Genomic DNA, 21,900 nt, shown 5'->3' with positions numbered 1-21,900 from the left:
TACGAGTATAAGAGCTGAGAAAAAATATCTATAAAATAAATGTATAGAATACAGAAGTACATAAGGGCACCAACTGAAGCAAACTCTTAAATCTAGATACTTTACAATCATTTGCTGCTCTCAAAAATCGGCTCATTGAAGATTGATACAAACAACAAAACAAATAAATGAACACAGATAAAACAAATCTTCAACAAATAAAGCTAAATCGACGAAATCTTAAAATGATCTATAGTTTCTTTTTCTCGAGTAAGCAAACCAAGCACGAGTATTTGGCAAGTTGCCTGACAACAGCAGCCTACGTACAAGATTGTGATCTTACGGGATAAGATCGGCGAGAAATCATCAATAATGAAAGTGTGTCGCTATAAACCCTATCAAGATTTAGCAAAACCGCTGAAGTTAGAAGTAGTATTTTGAACAAGTTTTATTATATTATTGTAACTATCTTGCAACTTTAACTAAACGCTGCATGGTTTGTTTGAAAGACGATGAGACCATTAAAGACGTCACTAATTTTCAAATAGATAAGTGTGGAAGAAGTCTTGCCGTGGTGACCTCATATGAAATGAGTATATGGCAGTAGAACCTCATCGTTGTTTCTGTGTAGGTATAAATAGGCCGTTAGTAGTTTCCCTAAGTCCAACCCTAAGTTTACTAGAAATCGAATACCCAGATGCCGTAAAACCTTCCCTTATCTAAGATCTGTGGTGCCTCTGATTTATGAAGCCTAAAGCCTCGATAGGACACGTTCAGGCCGCCGCCATTTACATCAATTTGTTTAAGGTCAGATAATTTCGCCATTAGTACGCTTATTAGTATTGTGGGCAGTGACAGGAAATTATAGCTGTCCAATAAAAATAAAAAGCTTTGGCTCTGACCTTGGCGGAATATCGTGACTGCTGTAACAGTGCTGTGAACTCATATTGATTTGGGTAGATTTGTTTGATCATAAAGGCAAATGAAAACTTCGTCTGTATAACTTGCTTAGAATTAGTATGACGAAGGAATAAGTACATAGTATTAGCTTTACGAATAAATTGAGGAATGAAGGAGTTTAATCACGTTTTATATCATTACGACCAAACAACAGACTATAGGAAGAAAACCTACAACCACTTAAAAGCATCTTCCACGACCCACACTCATTATTTGAAGCAGGCTGCACAGGCTTATTTTAACAGCCATCACGTTGAAAATTCATTTAAACTCCTTTGGCAGTCATTACTGGCAGTCAGTAGCCAGAATTTCTATCAGCCAATATTGCCATGGAGTAACTATGTAGCTTGACGAGGTTAGAGCGGCAGTCGCTCCATATAAAATACTGGTACTCAGCTGCATTTGATTAGACTAGATGCCGACTTAGCCGACCCCATTATGAGAGATGATGATATTAAAACATGTCCTCTCTTCATCAGGTCCCCAAACGATGTGAACCACCTCCACCAATGGTCGCTGCTCTCCTACCATGGCGGTGCAGGCTCGGCCGACGGCTCGTCACTTCCACAACCAGCCGGAGCTGCAGAGCTGGGCGGGGCTCATGCTGCGGTGGATACTGGTAGTTTGGGTCGCCAGTTGCGGGCCTTTGGGGAACACTGTGAAGCAGGATGGTGAGTACAGCATGATTTTCTAATGGAATAGAAACTTTTTTGTCACTTAGGTACCGGACTTTCTATATGAGCGTTGTTTCAATTTAAAAAAGTTATCATGCAGAGTTTCTAAGTCGATCTCAAGATATTTTAACGCCGGCATATGGGGTTTATCTGATTTAACAATTTTTTTAATCTAATATTACAGGAAATTGACATTTTTGTACGTTCAAAAATGCTTAAAAGAATATGACGTGTGATGCGTAAGAGAATATTCAAGAATAATTCTCCTGGTTGATGCTAAAGAACAATACATATGTTTGACCATAACCCTTGAAATGGTCTTTATAAATAACCACTAAAGATTATAAACAGCTCAAAATAAAATACACACCTACCTATTAACACAAATGCACCTATTCACCCCGTTTAAAAACACCCTTCTACACCAACATTCAAAGACCATTTCCCTCAGTTTATCGTTATATCAAACCTCAAAACAAACAATTGACATACTTCCCGAACATTCCAAAGCGGTGGCAAACGAAAATGCATTTAAACTCCGAATCTCGTTCACCGTCCATATTTGCAGTTGCTACAATCAAAAAGCTTTTACGTCATAACGGTGACGTGGAATCACGACCGCAATGAATAGGGATGAACGTTTTACCTATGTACTATGAATATTACTAACATGTTATGATATTGTGAACCTGACATAATTTGGCATATATTCATACATATACGCAGTCATATTGTACATAGTCTTATTATGCACACTGTCGAGACCAAAGACTCCTCTGGTGTTGTGGTTGTCCACAGGCATATAATCGCTTACCATCAGGCGATCCGTCTATTAGTTTCCCCTCTATCTCGAAAAGGAGAGATTTTTTAAAATATAAGGCAATCGTTCAACATTTACTTTTTCAAAGCACTAATAAATAGGTAAGCAATGGACTCTTTCAAATCCAAGCAGCTCTTAAAATAGGAAAGAAAAATATCGATGAAAATTTTAAATATAGAACAGTTCAATTATCTAATGCGCGCAACAGAAGAGGCTAATGGAGCTGCTAAAACCTATTTCTTCCTTTAATTTTATCAGTAAGAGTCAAAAACTCATACCCACAACATCGTATTCACCACAAAAAAGCACAAAAGCTTATAGTTAAACCAATATTGATGATCAAAATCGATGCAGCAATAGGAACAAATGAAAGCCGCAGATAAACCGGCAACGTGCTGAATCCGTACACTTTTGTCACAAAAACCGACCATTAGTTGCGGTGTTGTTACGTTACACTGGAAGCCACGATTAGGTGGACAGTCGACGTGTGACCTGCTAGACGATATATCGGCTTATCTAGTGGATAGAGGTATTAATGGTGAGTTTATTTGTATGGAAAGAGGATCCAATTATCTTAGGAAAGTTTACCTGAGATCTGTTTTAGTGGCAAAAATTAACATTAGTGGACAATACACAATACTCTGTTCTTGAAAGGATATTAATATCCATAGTTAGCCAGATTATAATGCAACTATTATTTTGGACACTCTAAACAAATACAATCATAGTTCAGCTAGATCATAATGAAACTGTAGCTTTGAAAACTCTTCAAAAAATAGGAAGTAATAACAAAACGTTGATGAAATAAAAATTACACTATTAATACTTTGTTTATACGACCATCACGGAATAATGCTAAAAACGTCAAAATAATCTCACACACACGTTATAAAAAAAGAAACAACCAAATCCAAATGAACAGATCTCCCAAACTAATCTTAACTCACGCGGAAACGACTTCCTACAATAAAAAGTCCTAATCAAAATATTTAAAGCTATCTAGATCAGGGTTTTGGAAGACATAATCAGGTCGTAAAACACAGTTTAGCGTTTATGCCTGTCGCTATAAAAATGTTGAGAACCACTCGACATTTCGTCAGCCCTACGGCGGTATTGCCCGTTAACATCGTTCCCGGAATTAGGGATAGAAATTGCATTAATGGTTACTATTTATGGAGATAGGAACGGCTATGTAGGATATAGAACTTTTTTAAATATTGTACAGTTTTAAAATTGTAAATAGGTAAAGAACTCTATTGCTTTAAAAAAATAATTTGATAGGCTTTTGTTTTTTTTGCGGATCAAAAAGAAACTTATAAATTGGTATTGACCTATTTTGAGGACCATTGACCAGTCTTAAACCTGATTATATGAATAGTAGGATGGTACCTTAATAAAATGTATTGATCCTTAAGTTATGTCTCAGTAAAGTCTAAGGTCTTCAGCATAACTTGTGCAAAAAGGTTAACAAAGCCGTCTTTAATTTTAGATCAAACCTGTCGAAAGAATGTCGAAAACTTGACTTTTAGATTGATCTTTACCAATTTTGCTTTATCAAAGACATCCTATTTATACTGTGAAATGATAAAAAACTGACATCTATACTAATATTATAAAGCTGAAGAGTTTGTTTGTTTGTTTGGACGCGCTAATCTCAGGAACTACTTGTCTGATTTGAAAATTTATTTCAGTGTTAGATAGCCCATTTATCGAGGAAGGCTATAGGCTTTTTATCCCGGTACGGGAAGTAGTTCCCACGGGATGCGGGTGAAACCGCTGGCAGAAGCTAGTTTGATAATAAAAATTGTTGTACATAAACACACTCTGAGAAAAATTCAAAATAGAATCTCATTTTCACTCCAGCAAATGTCAATTTTTCCGACAGCCGTACCATTTTAAAATTGTCCATAACAATACTTCCTTTCGACTTACTATTGTATTCTAAGAACTCAGCATGGAGAACAAAATAACTAGCAGAGATGTCATAACGCAAAATCTCCTAAGAAAGTAGCGCGCCAAAATGCGGGTGTTCGGGGGACGAGAACAGTTACTAGCTCCGCCCTCATACGCATTAAAACCCGCCCATTTATTTTCAAAATAAATTCACCAGTCAATCAATAGCAATCTTTGACAGACTTAATTTTACTTAAGTAACCGGAATGCTTCGTTAGTTCTGGTAACTGATCACGCCTATCGTACGTTACATTGACCCACAAGAAGGTGCCTGAACTAGCTTCCTCTCTAGCATGGCCTGGCATCTCTGCTATTTTTCCATCCTCCGTGATAACAATGCTTTCTTTCGATTGAATTCTAAGAACTGAGCTATTTTCGTACGCTCGTAATCGCGTCAAAACAGCTGATTATTTATTTCTTAGAGATAAGGTATTTATATACTTCGGTGCTACTGATAACAAGAGGTGTTGCTTGTTGTGACATTTGATATGTATTGGTTTGTGAACCTTATCTTACCCCGAATTGTTAGATGATTTACAAGAAAAGGTGAATCGAGACCTTTGCAATTTGAGAGTCTATAAGCTACACTTTTTGTCTTTTTTATTAGTGTATCTTCTTATAATTTTATACAATTTTGGCAAAACTAAAATGTTATCTTTTTAGGTAAGTAATTCGCCATATGTTTAACGTCAAAATTACTTTTAAAACTAAACGTTTCCACATACAGCTTCCATTTAGCCAGCACATAAAAGAATAAGTAAATACTTATAGTAAAACTATCGGCCAGCCAATCTGACACTCACAAAAAGGCTGTAAATTCACTTGTAGTCGTAAACACGTCAGATACAGCGTAAAGCCGGGCGTTGTCAAACTCTAGTGATGGGATTTAAGTATTAGTACAAGTGTTTTTACTTGAGTGTTCCGAAGAACTCGCTGGAATATCGGGAGTGAAAATACTGGTATCGATATCGAGTATAGAGATGTTTTAGACATTACGCCTTGTACATAAGCGTGTGTGCTTTACTTGTATGTGTTAAGTACATGCACATTGTCTTTGTATGTCTCGGCGACTCGTCCACTACCGACACATTTACACACACACGTATGGTTCACCTGTCTTCATAAGATAAAACATCTATAAGGTGTAAATATTTGGTAAAGTATCATTGAACTGGATTATAATTCAGACATAGCAACTGGAAACGGTGGCAAAGACAAATTTTTTGCTACTACATAGGTACTAATTTTCGTTTAGTAACGAGTGTTAAAATTCTATCCGTCTTACCACAAAAACTTTTAAACGTCAGTTTATGCCTTGTCTAAAAAAATGTCAAATTATGACGTTGACATATGGTTCATTTTGCAGCCAAAATTTTATTAGACAAGTGTAAAACAGGGTTTAAAGTTTTTGTAGTAAGGCCATAAATGTTTTAAGTAATAACAGGTAGAGGACAACAGCTGTTGGTTTAAAACCTATAATTAAAGTAGTGTGTATGTCTTCCTACCTAACAATTAGGTACTTTAACTTTTAGGAGTTTTGTTTTTAAATAAGTACTTACGGTAAATGTTTTCTTTTGCAATATGTTTACTGTGAAAAAAATACACTTTTCTTAGAATTGTGAATGAATAAATAAATTATGATTACACGATTACACATATACATAGAATAATATATTCGTAAAATCTTTTAACAATAAAAATATGATTGCGTAGGACCCCAGATGGTAGGTATTGTACTGAATTTATTAACACAAACCAGCTTAGAGTGATCCAATATTTTGTTTACCTACATAAACAATATAACCCATACTGAATACTTTTCAAAGATTTACTTGGCATAGAATAAACCAGTAAATAACAAAAACATAGCAAAACCTTTTCGATCACACATTCTGCCTAGGCCAATAGCTAGTAACGTTCCTGACCCCAATCCAAGTCACTGGAAGGATTAAAAGATTACTATTGAACAGGTGAATACTGCATAGTTAGGAACAGGTTACAATTCCATGAAATGGAACTTAACAATACGCGAAAACAACAATATTCTGACTGATGAGGCCTCAGTGCCTTTAAATATTATGAAGATGAAGAGTATGTTTCTTATCTGTTCTATCAGTTTCTATTTATTTTCTTGATCGCCATAATCTTAGAATCCTATTATGAAAGACCTTTGAGTATTACACATATAGTTGAGTCTAGATAAACTAGATGGGCGATTTAGATCCCAATGTACGGGTGACCAGAGTAACCCCATATGAAGTCAGGTCTATTTAAAAAATACTTGTAAATGAAAACTAATAAAACCCTGTTAAACTACTTTAAAATATCATTCTTTAAATCACTAAAGTTCAAAATTATTTCACATCACTACTCCCGTTCCCGTATGAAACTTTTACTGGGCCACTATAAAAACCGGTTTGAACTAACTTTAATTGGTTTTCGAGATAGTAACATTTACATTTTACTATTCCTACTAATTAAACAGCACTTCACTATATAAAAGCTTTTATATAAATATTATGTTTTATGATATAAATATTTATGTAGGCGTTTTATGAAGTTTCGTGGTTACGATGATAAAGTTTCTGTTAATTGATGGAGGTTCGTATAATAAAGAGGATAGCAATTATGAATGTATTCGGAACATTTTACTTCTGTTGGGGAGAATATACTATGGTTAAAGAGAAGTCATTTTGATTATATTTCGCCTAAAGGTGATATTCCACGCCCCTGGCTGGAGGCCCTAAATTCTAGGCATCCACAGGGAAAAGACCAGTTAAGCAGTACACGGCCTCCTAGGCTAAACAGCGAGATGCAATACCAAAAAGAAAAGGTGATATTCCAGCGGTGTGTGGTGTCTGGTCTTTTCGCTCTAGCAAACAGTAATAATCAAAATGAGTGAGGTCATATAAAAACGTTCGTAAAACTGCAATCATTGTACACGAACAATTTAGAAACCCCGCATTACTAGATATCCGCTATAAAAATCCCCGTTTTTTCCTCTCAGCAGCCAAGCTAGCTCATAAAACATTACCAGGTTACAAGGTACATTTTAGCATTATGTAGAGGCATGCAGACCACCTTAAACCGGCGTGGCACTCACAAGCACTTTGTTGGCATTTGCATACTGAACACAGTTTTAAAGAAACCTAGTTATATGTAAACACTTCGGCTTCTAGCGTTATGAAGTAACTTAAGAATATAGTGCTATACATATGCCTTTTATATCTCAAGTTAAAGGGTCTTGGTAAACCTGTTTAGGGCACAAACAATTTAAGTTGTGGTTGAGGAGGTTAGATAGGCAGCCGCTCCATGTAAAACACTGGTTCTTAGCTGCATCCGGTGAGACTGGAAGCCAAAATGTTGAGAAAAGGCAGATAGATAATTAAAAGAATAGCAACAGAAAAATGGGTTATTGAGCACTAACATACTTATAAAGGGTATAACACCCCAAAAAGAATACGCTCAGAAGTCACACTTACAATTACCAACTTTCTCAAAAGCCACTTGATACCAAAACAATCCATACAACAACCAAAATTTTCCATTCCCGCAGAACCATAGAAAAAAATAATCGATCAACAACGGTGCTTTTTCATTGCGATACAGGGCTACCTTCGAACCGTAACGGAGGGTCCCGTACGTACAATAGTTACGAAAAAACCAACCTTTTGTCTCGACCCCCGCTGCCTGACAGCAATTAATGTTTTATTTCACCTTTGTACACTGTCGAGCAACGAAAAGTACGAACATCGCGGTTTGGACCGCGCACACTACAAACTTTTAGTCGGCCGATAGTTGATTTGGGCTCATCGAACATCTGCTGTCATTGAACATCCTTGGCAGTCGTTACGTACTCAGAAGCCAATAAGTCTGACACCAGTATAACCAAGGGAGTTTTGGGTTGCCCGGGTAACTGGGTTGAGGAGGTCAGATAGGCAGTCGCTCCTTGTAAAGCGCTGGTACTCAGCTGGATCCGGTTAGACTGGAAGCAGACCTCAACATAGTTGGGAAAAGGCTCGGGAGACAATGATGAGTTGATTTGGTCTCATAAATTAGTATGAAAATGAATGGAAGTACACAAGTAACAACGATCAGATATTTGTTTGGTATCAGACTGACTAAAAACTTTGATTGTATTCACGATTTTGTACAAAAATAAATCCTACCAAATGGGCCGAAAGTCGGCCGACAGTTAAATCTGTAGTGTGCACGGAGGCTTAATGGAACCACGATGTGTGTTGCCTACAATCAATTAAATTCAATAAAGATTTTTTTTAAGAAGGTCATTCTTTGTGCGTTTTAAATGGGGGTTTCTAAATAGCTTAGAGGTTAAGTATTGTGGTGTAAAAGCTAATTGATATAAATGCCAATATGGCTGCTTTGTGTCCTTTGTGTCCCATGCTGTCTAGGTCTATAAAATCTGTCTTTTAAAGGTAGAACATTTATTATAAATTAGGTACCTGCAATATTTTTAAATTAACTGAAATCTAGTTATTTTGAACGTCAATTCTGACACTTTTGGGAATAAGCAAAGGGATGAAAATAAATTATATTTTAGTCGCAATTTTTTGTAATCTTTTAACCAATTATTTTATTAAGTCTTTATAATTACATATCAAAGGTCGTATGGAAGATTTTCTTTAATTGTAATTGACATAATTATACCTTTTTATTCCATAACTTTGACGTTATTCTCTAGCTCATAAAACTTTTGATCAACTAAATATAACTTTATTCTCTTGAAATGGAACAGTCATGCTCAAAGGCATAGAATACAGTTACGTGCATAATTATGTACTCAGCATAACTAACAAATGACTTCCAAGATTGTGTGAGCTGCCGTTACTTTATGCTTGTTTACGCTGCACTTGAGTGTAATACACAACATACTTGGATATGATGTAGTGGTGTGTGGGTGTCCTTTTGACACAATTTCTTTGTAAAATAATTGTAAAACAAGCTTTTACCTAGTAACATTCACGTCTTTAGGGCACTACTTCACGGCCTCAAACTAATAGTGACCTAATAAGTACAAAGGAATAAAAAAATACCTGTACTATATTTTACAAATAAAGTAATACATTTTGGGGATACGCAAATTCAGGAGATTTCAATTCAATTTAATAAAGAATCAAAGAGACCAAAACAGAAAGAACGTAGCTAACTGTCGTAATAATTACAGAGGCAACATTTCAACATTCTTATCAGGCAACTTCCGTATACAAAAAGTGTTAGCTATTAACACCTTTTAAGCTTCAATTAAGATACTGTACCCGTGACGTCATAAATCTTGGACGACGAGAATCTATCGCAAAACCAATTAGTTGGAGAACCTAAATCCGTAAATAAGTAGTGTTTCTTGATGATATTCAAGATGGACGAATTTCTTTTACTAAGCCACAAAGGATCTACTTCTTTATCGAAAATTAATTAACATCATGAAGAACGATTTTAAACCAAAAACATTTATGTTAAATAATTATTTGTCAATCATCATTTTTCCATTACAATAAAGAGGCTTTCGAAGCTAATTTCATTCACAACCCACCTTTCAAACAAAAACATTAAAAGCTGAATTTTAAATTAACCGGCCCATTTTTTCTTTCCCCCACTGTACTCGCTAATAGAGACATAACGCGTGCGGTTTCCACCTGCCGTCATGCGGAACCCTAAAATGGGATAGTTCGGATATTGTTGTTAAAAACAGAGGAAATTTACTTTTAATTGTATTGCACGCCTCGTTTCATTATTTCCGTTGGCTCGTGCTGTTAATTGTGAACTAATGAACTTTTTGTAGCTTTTTTTTTTCTTTTTTTTGTCTATACATCTGCTGTGATGATTATCTTAATTATTAGCTTTTGATGTATGAATTAACATGCGTTTTTTTTGTTTTGTGGTAGTGATGAACTAATTAAAACTTTTAACTTTTGGTCGTTTTTGTTGGCCGACAGTTTAATTGTGGCAGTTTGTAATAAGCGTCTGCGTATGGTTTAGTGGTAATACGAGTATTGTTGATGTGAATTCAGTTCAACTGATATTTGAATAGGAAACACATTTTTTCAGACTTAATATTATTTTTGAATGTCTGTTTTAAAAATACAACAAAAAAACCATACTTCACACAATTCATCTCAAAAAACACAAAAAAAAATATTCACGTACTTCCAAAATAATATTCAGATCAGCTATTGTAAAAAATAAAAGCTAGTAAGTAAAGAAACGTATCACTGATACACAAAAAGGAACCAAGCACAAAGTATCTGTGCAAACTTTATTCTTTTGTTTTCTTAACTTTCTGTTCTTGTACAATGGGTAACATTTGAGTTATTGCCGAACACAACTTAAAAATTTTTCCTTTGCGAATACCGCAGATGTGACTTGGTTTAGTTTAGGTTTTTTTCTAAAAAATGGTTTTAGAAAATGTTAAAAATATGAAAATCGTCATAATAAGAGAAAGTATATTATAAAATAAAAATGGGCGATTTTACTGTCAACAGATCAAAGATCCTCACATTTTAGAGTTGCATTTTGCATGCATTTAAAAAACAAATAACGACATTCTTTAAATCCGATGTTTATTTTCATTTACAGAAATTAGATGCCTTAAATAAACAAACTATACTTACAACTGATACATTGCTGGTTTGTCATGCAATCCTGAAGCGAACATTCACTAAAATGTTTGCAAATCAACATCTCTGATCGCCCACATCTAAACCTACCCAAAATCACCCAAACCTCGGAACAGGTATTTCAGAACGATTGATTGAACAACACTAGTACTCCAAGCAAGTCTTTGTAGCTCAACTGTCGCAATCAACGATTCTGTTTGAAAATTCCTAAAACAAAGAACTTTGAGGTGATCTGAAAATGGATACCAAAGGAATACCAGTATCGGTGGATGAAAATCTTTTATTTTTTAGTTAGGCTTTAGGTACATGTGATATGCATGCAATGTGGCATGCGATTTTATGTAGTACCTATCATACAATTTTTATACAAAAACCCTGAGCAACTATTTGTGTAAAAACAATCCCTCAATTTGGATCGTAAGTCGACAGTGAGATAGAAAATGTTTACTGGACGATACATCTTGGGTATTTTAATTTTGAATCTGATGACCAACAATCTGGTATACTCTTACGTACTCCATATACTAGGTAGGAAAGGATGGAAAGAGCTAAGAAATTATAATCTAAGCAACTTGGCAAACTAGCGCGATGCACCATATCAAAATGACACAGCGCCCAACTTACATAAGTCGTTTACTTAGGCAGCAACTATGTTTACCTCATAAGCAAGAAGGGTTAACGATACACGCCTAGGATCTTCAAAAGCACAATGTCTAGTAACTTTAGCAGTAATCTTAACAAGCTCAGTGGAAGGGTCAAATATCAAACAAGGAGTACCTTCTGGCTAATTACTAACCTCAATTACGGGAACGCACATTTAAACTATGAGACCAAATGGTTAATATGTATCATTGACGCTTTCCTCTGTAGTTTCTGGGATTTGTTTAAGGAACTTAAAACCGTTAGTATTTATGTTATCTAATTTAGAAGTAGTGTTGTGGATTTCGAGATATGCGATGTCTTTACCCACATTTATGTCATGAGGCTCTGTCTGTCACATCAATTATGATGGGTTGTTAATATCTTCAAGGAATAATAAAATAAAAATAAAAAATAAAAAAGCCTATTTATTTCCTGTAGATTTCAGTTTACAATATTGTACGACATGTTTACATGTATATACATATATGACATAGTAGGCATTGTACTTTATCTTAAATTTACTTATAATATTTATTTATCTATATAATGTTAGTAACTATTATTTGTTAGTGTTGTACATTGTAGGTATGTTTGTTTAATTAATCACTATATCTTAAATTTAGTTATTAGTATCTATTTATCTATTATATTATATTGTAGCTTATTTGGTTTGTTTAGTCTACAGGAACCCCCTGACGGGTAAAGGCCTCCTCCAAGGCGCTCCACTTGTCTCTATCTTGTGCAATCTGCATCCAGAGTGGGCCAGCTGTTCTTTTGATTTCATCTTCCCAGCGTGATAGTGGTCGACCCCTGTTTCTTTTACCTAGCGGGCCTCTCCATCTGGTTATTCTTGCGGTCCATCTCTGGTCTGTAAGTCTGGCAACATGACCTGCCCATTTCCATTTCAGCTTTAGAGCACAATACAGAGCATTCTTTGTTTTTGTGGTGCTTCTAATAGTGGTGTTTCTTATTTTGTCGATTCTTCGTATATTCAGCATGCTACGTTCCATTCCGTGTTGGCAGGTGTTAATAATATTTTTTGCATTTGCAGTGAACTTCCAAGTCTGACAGCCATATGTCAAGCACGGTAGTAGACATGAGTTGAAAACTTTTGTTTTGATAGTCATAGGTAGGTTGCTTTTAAAAATCTCTTTCAAACTCCAGTATTTATTCCATGTATTTTGTGCTCTTCTTTTTATCTCTATTTCGTTGTTTGTCTTGTCAAAACTTATTCTTTTCCCTAGATATATATAGCTGTCCACGTACTCCAGTGGTTTATTATTAACTGTTATAGGAATTTCGCAACTGTTGGTCAATGCCATAGTCTTGGTTAAATTCATTTGCAGTCCTACCTTTGCACTGGCTGCATGTAAGGACTCTAACATAAGTTGTAACTGTGAGCTTGTCTCCGATAGAAGCACAAGGTCGTCGGCGAATCGCAAGTGACTTATGTATGCACCATCTATCTGTAACCCAGTTTCTTTCCAGTCTAGCTTACTTATGATACTTTCAAGGACAGCAATGAAAAGCTTCGGGGATAACGGATCGCCCTGTCTGACACCTCTTTCTATGGCAAAGCTCGGTCCGAGGGTTTCAAGCTTTACTCTTCCTCTATTGTTACGGTAAACGCTCTTGATTACCTCTATATATTTTTCCTCTACTCCGTGCTCTTTTAAGCTTTCCCATATACTTGTGTGGTTTATTGTATCAAAAGCTTTTTGATAGTCTATAAATGTAATATATAGAGATCTCTGGTACTCTTGGTACTTCTCTATAATTAGTTCAAGTGCGTGGATATGGTCACATGTTGAAAATCCTTTCCTGAAACCGGCTTGTTCCACAGGTTGAGTATCCTCTAAAACAGTACTGATTCTTTTATTTATTATACCGGAGAAGAGTTTGTAGAGACACGGTAGCAAGCTTATCGGTCTGTAATTGCCTACATCCCTGGGGTCTCCCTTTTTGTAGATAAGTATGATCTCTGACTCAGACCATTGTGAGGGGGTTTCTGCCTTTTGTAGAATCTTGTTGAAAAGTACCGTTAGTGGTAGAGCCAGAGTAGTTGCAGCAGTTTTCAGTGCTTCGTTTGTGATATTATCTGAGCCTGGGCTTTTTTCTGATTTCAGTATTTTTAATGCTTCTATCACTTCTGTTGTTTCTATAGGATTGTTGAAGTTTTCGCAGACAGTTCTGGTGTTATTGCTTGTGTTGTTTATGTTGGTTCTATTTTTATATAAAGAGGTATAGAATTTAGTTGCTGTGCTACTTATGTCTTTTCGCTGATACATGTCCATATCCATATCCAGCTCTTTCAGACCCTCAATCCATGTTTTGTTTGTTCTTAGTTCCTTGTAAGCCTTTTTTGTACTTCCCTTGTGTTGTATATGTTTTTCTATAATACCTTGTCTATACCTTGCGTAGTCTTTAGTTATGTATTTGTTGACTAATTTGTAGAGTGCAGGGAGTTCATTTCTCATAGATCTAGTTTTATTTTTAGTTTTCTGTAGAGCTTTTCTTCTTCCTAGTAGCTGGAACGTGCGATCAGAAAGGATTTTATGTGCCCCTTGTTTGCCTGTGTTGTGTCGAGCGTTCTTCAAACTTTTTGTGATTGCGTCTACTATTCTGTCATAATATGGTTGCACCGAAATGTTTTCAAGGTGAGCAGGTAAATCTGATAGCATATTTGATAGACTTTCCCTGTACGTAGCTATTTCATTTTCACACGTTAAATGGCTCTTTTGGTTATTCGTGAATTTCGCTCTACTTTTCCCGGTTGTCGTGAACTTTATAGTGGCTCTTATTGCTCTATGGTCCGACGGGTAGTTCAGATTCATTGTTTCTATGTTTTCAAATATTCTTGGCTGGTTCGACATTATAAAGTCTATCTCGTTTTTGTATTGACCATTTGGAGAACGCCAAGTCCACCGCCGCTTTTGTTTTTTCTTAAAGCACGTATTTATGATTGTTAGCTTATGACCGAGGGCGAAGTTTATTAATCTCTGTCCTCTCTCGTTCCTTACCCCATATCCGTGCTGTTTCATTACCAAGTATTCGTCTTGCTTGCGTGCTCCAATTTTTGCATTAAAGTCACCCATAATTATATAAGTTTCATGTGCTAGATCGGTAGCTTTGTACAGGTCCGTATAAAAGTTTTCTATTTCTTCATCTTTTGCTGCTTCTGTTGGGGCATACGTTTGTATTATTGACATCTTTTTGTCCTGTATGTTTATGTTCAGTAGTGCGACTCTTTCGGATATACTAATGAAACTTTCTATGCTTCTCTTATGATCAATTTTTATTAAAAAACCAACCCCGTATTGTCCTTGTGTGCGTCCAGTATAGCACAGAATGTATTTATTGTATTCTTCAATTTTTGTACCCATGCGTCGCAGTTCTGACAGACCAATTATATCGAACTTTATGTTATTAAGAGCTTCAGTCAACTCTAGTAGTCGACTGTACGACGACAGCGTTCTGACGTTGTATGTTAATATGTAGAATTTATTGTTTGATCGGGATGTGGAGGTTTGAGATTTTACGTTTGTTTTAACATTTGTTTTTACATTTGTTGTTTCCTTTGGAGGGTTTTGGTCGTGATCTTCCACGGTGACCAGCCGGCTTGGAAGATGTGCTCGGTGTTTTGATAGTGGTTGTGGTATGTCTTCAAGGAATAACATTGGATAAAAATTAGACTGACCATTAATAATCATCATTTGCAATGATTTCACTTGCTTACACGTCTTAATTTCAATCATCAATTCTATTAAAACGACTCTCTGTATCGATATCAATTCTAATTTCTGAACCAACACAACAATCTTCCCCAGTAGCATACTTACCAAAACAGATTTATTGACCTCTATCATATTTATGTACATCTACATCTATAGCTAATACATGAGGGATTTCGCCATGCCTATCCTAACTCGGCGTAACCTCAATGATATTTCTAAGTGAGCCCGTCTCCCAGGGGTACCATTCATTGATATTAGCAGTCGAAACTCACTATATCATAACTGTATTATGTTGTACAAGTTCGACTTGATATTTGTTGTGTGGAAACTTTCTATGGAAAGAAATGTATGGTGTATTTTGTATTTCTCTGCGAATACTCTTGTTAGTTTTACTAGGATATCTTACTTTAGTTGCTTCGATCGAAATAATCCTTTTTGATGGATGACTTTTAGTAAAAACAACAGCTTGAATCTCTATAGAATTGTTTCAACCAAAATCAACATTATCTTTGAAATATGATGAAATAATGTCCATAAAACCTAATGTATGTAAGGCAAATCAAAGAAGGCTTAGACCCCCCGGTAACCTTTTGCGGTACAAACCTTTACCCATTTGTGATCGGGTGTATCAAAAATGTCACGGGAATAAAACCACAGACCCAACGTTTATATTATTAAAACCTTTTTACGGAGAATATGGCGTACCTACTGCGATTATTAAAATCCTGCATTTGACTTTTTGCCCAAATGCTCTAGTAAATGATAAATGTAACTCACAAAAACTTGTTTTTGACGTCATACCTAGAAATAATTTCTAGAATATTGTAGAGATTGTTCCAGATAATATCGCGCAAAATTTCCGTCCTAAACTCCGCTCGGCTACGGAGCAGGTACATAAACTTTATACAGCAAAATACAAAGTGATTAATGGTGTCGTATATCAATTACCAATGTCAGGTGCAACTTGGTTTTTGTCGGGAAGTTTTCAGAGGGGCCCTTAATGGTGCTTGTGAATGTACGGGAACTATTGCATGTTTTATCTAAGAAATGTGCACGAAGATAGATCGGTACGAGAGTAATGCACCATTGTTGTGAAAGTAAATACTTGTATTAATGTAGCCGGAGATATAAATGAAGCGGAGAATTCCGAATAAAAGATAAATGAAATAAAAGACACGGACGAAATGAATTTTGTAATAGAAGATACGTATGAAACAAAATCTGAATTGAATGAGCAAGATTAATTTTGAAATGTGGGCCATTTTTTACGTAATATGGGACCCGAGTGGTAAATGTGAAAGATTTTATCGAAGTTAATTTGATTGTTTAATTAAATGGTCTTGAAGATATGACAATGAAATTCTTGTGATATTTTTAAAGGAATCGAATGAAAATAAAGCTTATTTGCTGTATTATTGAAGAGAATACTATAAAAAACGGCATGTAGGCACTAGAAATAATATTAAATCATTAAACATTACGTCAAATACTAAAGAAACTTAAAATTCACTAAAACCAAAACCTAAAGTAAGTTTGAGTTAAGTTAAGCCAAGTGTAAAACCGCTTACACAACCTAAGCTACCGTCTAAAAGTTCGATAAACCAAATTAGCGCACTCTTGGGGTCTACTTGACTCCAAAGATCTGTGAAAAATCCAATTTTTCTAACATTCAGAAAGGTTTGGTGCACTTATAAAAAATTATGTCCATATAAAATTGGATTTTTGAAAATCTGAAAACACAAACTGGAGAGTTTCGCTGACCGATGTAATGTGGGGTATTGAATTCATGATTGTGGTCGTATTTCACCCAAATATACTTATGTATTGGATGCTTCTCAAATATGCAGAAATGTCCAAATAAATCTGAGTCTACTCGAAAATTATGTTTACCTAGTTTACCTAGCTTGAAGCTTATTTCCATCGTGACCAAAGTTAGGAGATCGATATTGTGGATACTAATAATATCATCGAAGGATTTTGGGACTCACCTTCTCATTTTCGGCAAGGTATTCCGAAATACCTTTTTCCACTTCGGTCAATACCAACCAACAAGTGACATTGGACAAAACTGTGCCCGATATATCATTTCGCTTTGGATGCCACCAAAAGCAAAATAAACGTCCTCCGCGTGGAATGATAGTCCGCATGTTTTTCCGTTTTAAAAACTGCGTGAGAGTAATTGAATTGCTACGCTCGGCTATGAATGCGAAACTAGAACTCCTGTTATTTTCCAACACATTTTGCAAATAGGTTCAACTGAAAATGAAAATGTAACTAAGACGTTATGGAAATATATCTAAATTAACTAAATTGGTAACTAAACACCCCGCTAAGAATAATAATGGGCCAGTTTACCGCAAAGTGCTTTGCTGTGTCACCATTCATCATCCGACCTAACAACTACATTAATATTAAGACGGATCGCGTTTTGTTTGCTCCCTCGCACGTAGCTCCGTCCCTTTCTGTTATTATCAGTTTGACAGCTACTTGAAGATGAGATATCGCTACATTTTAATGGACTGTATTTTTTGGAAGATTATTAATAGAGAATAAAAGCATTTTTTCAATCTTTGTCTAATCTCAATGAGATATGTGGGGATGACGGAAAGGAATGTGAATTAATGGGTACTCTTGATAAGATAGATTAGGCTTTCTCTATTGCATTACTACTACCATGTTTTTTATCAACAACAAAAAGATAAATCAAAGCAAAACATTCGTTGGCCCTAATATGCGCCCTTGTTGAAACAAGCTCGATCAAAGCTCTCACGATGACCTACTTAAAAAAAACAATACCGCACTCCGCATGGAACGTACAAGAGAATCGTTCTGAACATTTGTTCAAACAACTGCAGAGCCAATTACATTGTGACAAGAACTTGCTGATCACCTTACTTCATCAAAAGCATATGTATGAATTTACACACGACTCGCGAGCAAATTTAGCAGCACAGACAATTCCCTGTTTAACTTAAACCAATTTCCACTCATTAACTCGACGTACCTTGTTCGACATACTACCGAGTATGTATCAAAAGTATTGCCTTGTTAATTTTCTCTCGAAATAAGTCTACACTCGGAACTAAGAACTTCTCCCATTATGGAACTCTCGAAGTGTTTACGTCACACATTATGAATCCTTATATTACTTGAAAATTATTTTGTCGCTGAAATAAACGAATCTTGAATAAAGTTGGTTGTATAACGAGTGGCGTTGTATGGAGTGTTCGCATTAGTATTCGAGCCCCGGGTCGAATGTGGCGCGGATTGTTATCGCTTGCTGTGCTCCGTTTTGGTACTTCGAATAGCACCTAATAGATGGTGTGTGCTGATTGGATCGCGTTTGCCGGTGGTGCGAATTGGTGATTTGTCTGATAGCTCTACATGGTGCGTTTGTACAACACCGCCGCAGAAAGATTGAATAGTTGCTACCAAAGTTTAGATTCATTATAAAATGAATTTGTTTGAAGTTTCATTTAAGTTTTGGTTAAATATTAAATGACGATTCATTTAAAATTAATTGTTATCAAGACTTTTAAATTACTTCTACATTTATTTAACAAAACAATCAATCTTATCGTAACTTTCATTGAAACAAATCCCACGATCAATTTCTATTAAAGTCCAATGGAGGCGTACACAAAAGTTGTAAGCGGAAAACACATTGTTTCCCCTCCCTCGTTAGCAAACTCCACGGCACTTTTTTGACGTCTGCTCTAGGGCGTCTCTGGCGGTTCGAGTGTTTGCCCACGCAACTCCACATCTGCGATTCCAAAACAACATTCCTCATTCTTATCACCAAGAAAATAAGATCGAAATCTCTACAAAAATCCACCATCTCAAGTTCGACACAAAATTTGACAATGCAAGGTTATATTTGCAGATAGGTTACGAGTATTTGCTTTTAAATTGTTAGCGGTAAAGCTCAGAATCGGTTGGTTTTTGTTTTCAAGTCGTTGCCCTACTGATTTGTGTGTTACGTTTTGTTCGTGCGTTCTGTCTTGCCTAACTCTTGAAACGAGTATCTGAAACCTTCTTGAGTTTAGGGTTCTTTTCAAATATTTTTTTGAATTCATTGTAACGAAACTCAATATATTGAACAGCTTTTTAATAAAGATGAGAATGATATATTTGTGGCTAAAAATACCATTAAAATTATGCCTAATATCTTTGAAGTGTTTAACTGTAATGGCAGTGTACTAACACTGCCATTACAGTTAAACAATTTAAGGTTTTCCATTTAAGTTTGTGACGTTACTCCGGAAAGAACAATGTAACGTTTCACGCAGACGATTTTACCAGGATCCTTTGGCACGACGCACAAACCATATCAAAAATAACGGAAATGAACGAGATCAAACTGGTGCCAAATTTACAAAGGGCAAATATGATTCACTTGATTTGGGAATCTGTCCAAAAATGATTTCATCACGAGTTTCAATATTCTTTAAGTGCCTGTTTGAGCTGACTCACACCATTTTGGTTAGTTTGATTTATTTCATTTCATAAATAAATGGCTCGATATATAGGCATGTTTAATGTATGAAGTCAATAGAATATGTCTTGAATAGTCACTCCCAAAATTACACCACCCTCGTGAAAATTCCCCCTCTAAGATCAATAACACTTCGAAATCAGAATTATGATCAGAAACAAAGGTAACGTCTACCCCCACTAAATCCCGTATCACATGTCATACAAGATTCCAATCTCACCCTTTTCCAAAAAACCAAAGAGAGTCCCGTTTTATAATATTTCATTGAACACAATGAGCCTCGGAGGGTTTAAAACTCAGGGCGATGTAACACCTGCTTGTATCCGGATCGCCCCTGGGGCAGCCCCTTATTTTTGCAATAAATTAGAAACCACATCAGCCATACACATTCGTACCTGTCTAGCTAAGACCTTTCCAATTATTGGGGTCTGCTTTCAGTAACAATTTGTAGTTGACCAAACCACCGGCATTATTTATTTCTGCTTTCATAGTTTTATTGTCATCGTAAATATTGTCCCCTTTTTTTGTTTGGAAAGTCTTTTGCAGGTTATCAATTTCAATGAAATAAAGAAGACGGATCAAAATTGCCCCACGTCCTATAACAATGTGACGTATCTCAAAAAAAAGATAAAAATGTTTAAAAAAATATGGCATACTCTCCAATTCATTTTTTTTACACCTTCATACGAAAAAAATGCTTTAAAAATTGTTCAGGCGCTGTTATGAAAATATCGTTCATGGGACTATTTATGGACTATTTTATTAAATGTTTTTTTTGTTTTGATAGGGTATACCTCACAGATGGTCCCATAATCATCAGGTCAGGATCTGATGATGGAAACCCTGAGAAATCCAGGGCAACTTTTGAAAGTTGTAGGCATGCGCAGGATAAAAACTTGACTATAAGGTGTACGTCTTATAAAAATATGCAACAGTGAAGGTTTGAAGCTGACTTGATGATGGAGACCAGAGAAGGGCGAGGGAACTGGACAACTGAATATGTGAACTGCCTCGTGTTTGGTCTTATATTATTCGTATTGATAAGAACTTTCCACTTATACGGATAGTGATAACTGTGCTTGTCACTGAAAAGCCAAAAATAAAATAAAAAAAAACTTTTTACGATAAAAAAACTTCCAAAAACACTGAAAAGCAAAAAAAAACTAGTCTTAGGAGCATCGGCCTAGAAGTCGTTGGGGAAATAAACTTAGGTACATTCATTAGACACCGACTTCTGAGGTAGTTTAAATATTTTGCTGTCGATTTCCCTCGACCTTCTTTCGTCTCCATCATCAGGTCAGCTCCAAACCTTTACTGTTGCATATTGTTATAAGACATACACCTTATAGTCAAGTTTTTATCCTGCGCATGCCTACAACTTTCAAAAGTTGCCCTGGATTTCTCAGGGTTTCCATCATCAGATCCGGACCTGATGATTATGGGACCATCTGTGAGGTATACCCTATCAAACAAAAAAATAATTTAATAAAATAGTCCATAAATAGTCCCATGAACGATGTTTTCATAACAGCGCCTGAACAATTTTTAAAGCATTTTTTTCGTATGAAGGTGTAAAAAAAATGAATTGGAGAGTATGCCATATTTTTTTAAACATTTTTATCTTTTTTTTGAGATACGTCACATTGTTATAGGACGTGGGGCAATTTTGTATGGATTGTGATCCGTCTTCTTTCAACGTTGTCAGACATAGATTTTGTTTCATATGTAATGAAGCTGTCTGGTCGAGTAGCGTTGGTTTTTGTTTGAATTATTTAGCTGTCATGAAAAACTGATGCAACAACTGTATTTGTATATTTTGTTTCATTTTATAGTACGTACTATACTTTTATATATTTCAATGGTTTTGGACAGGTCATAACTTTGCAATAACCTTTTATCTGTTGAGAATACTTTTTTTATTATGTGTGGTCGTAGGTGACATGTCAACTACGAGTAAAGCCATAAATAAATCAATATTCATGCTAAGCTTACTCCTTACCAAGTTCGA

The 21,900-nt window shown here is 35.7% G+C and overlaps 1 protein-coding gene across 2 annotated transcripts in view; it reads left to right on the top strand.

Moving 5' to 3' along the window:
* LOC124630285 overlaps positions 1–21,900 on the top strand; it is a 115,175-nt gene that overhangs the window by 19,922 nt on the left and 73,353 nt on the right. For both annotated transcript variants that reach the window (XM_047164104.1, XM_047164103.1), the window contains exon 2: positions 1,419–1,610. In XM_047164104.1, the coding sequence (XP_047020060.1) occupies positions 1,469–1,610 (142 nt within the window). In that variant the 5' untranslated portion in view covers positions 1,419–1,468. The remainder of the gene's footprint in view (positions 1–1,418; positions 1,611–21,900) is intronic.

The sequence above is a fragment of the Helicoverpa zea genome, chromosome 5, assembly GCF_022581195.2.
Source record: "Helicoverpa zea isolate HzStark_Cry1AcR chromosome 5, ilHelZeax1.1, whole genome shotgun sequence".
Lineage (NCBI taxonomy): Eukaryota > Metazoa > Arthropoda > Insecta > Lepidoptera > Noctuidae > Helicoverpa > Helicoverpa zea.
This window is presented reverse-complemented; position numbering and strand designations above follow the sequence as displayed.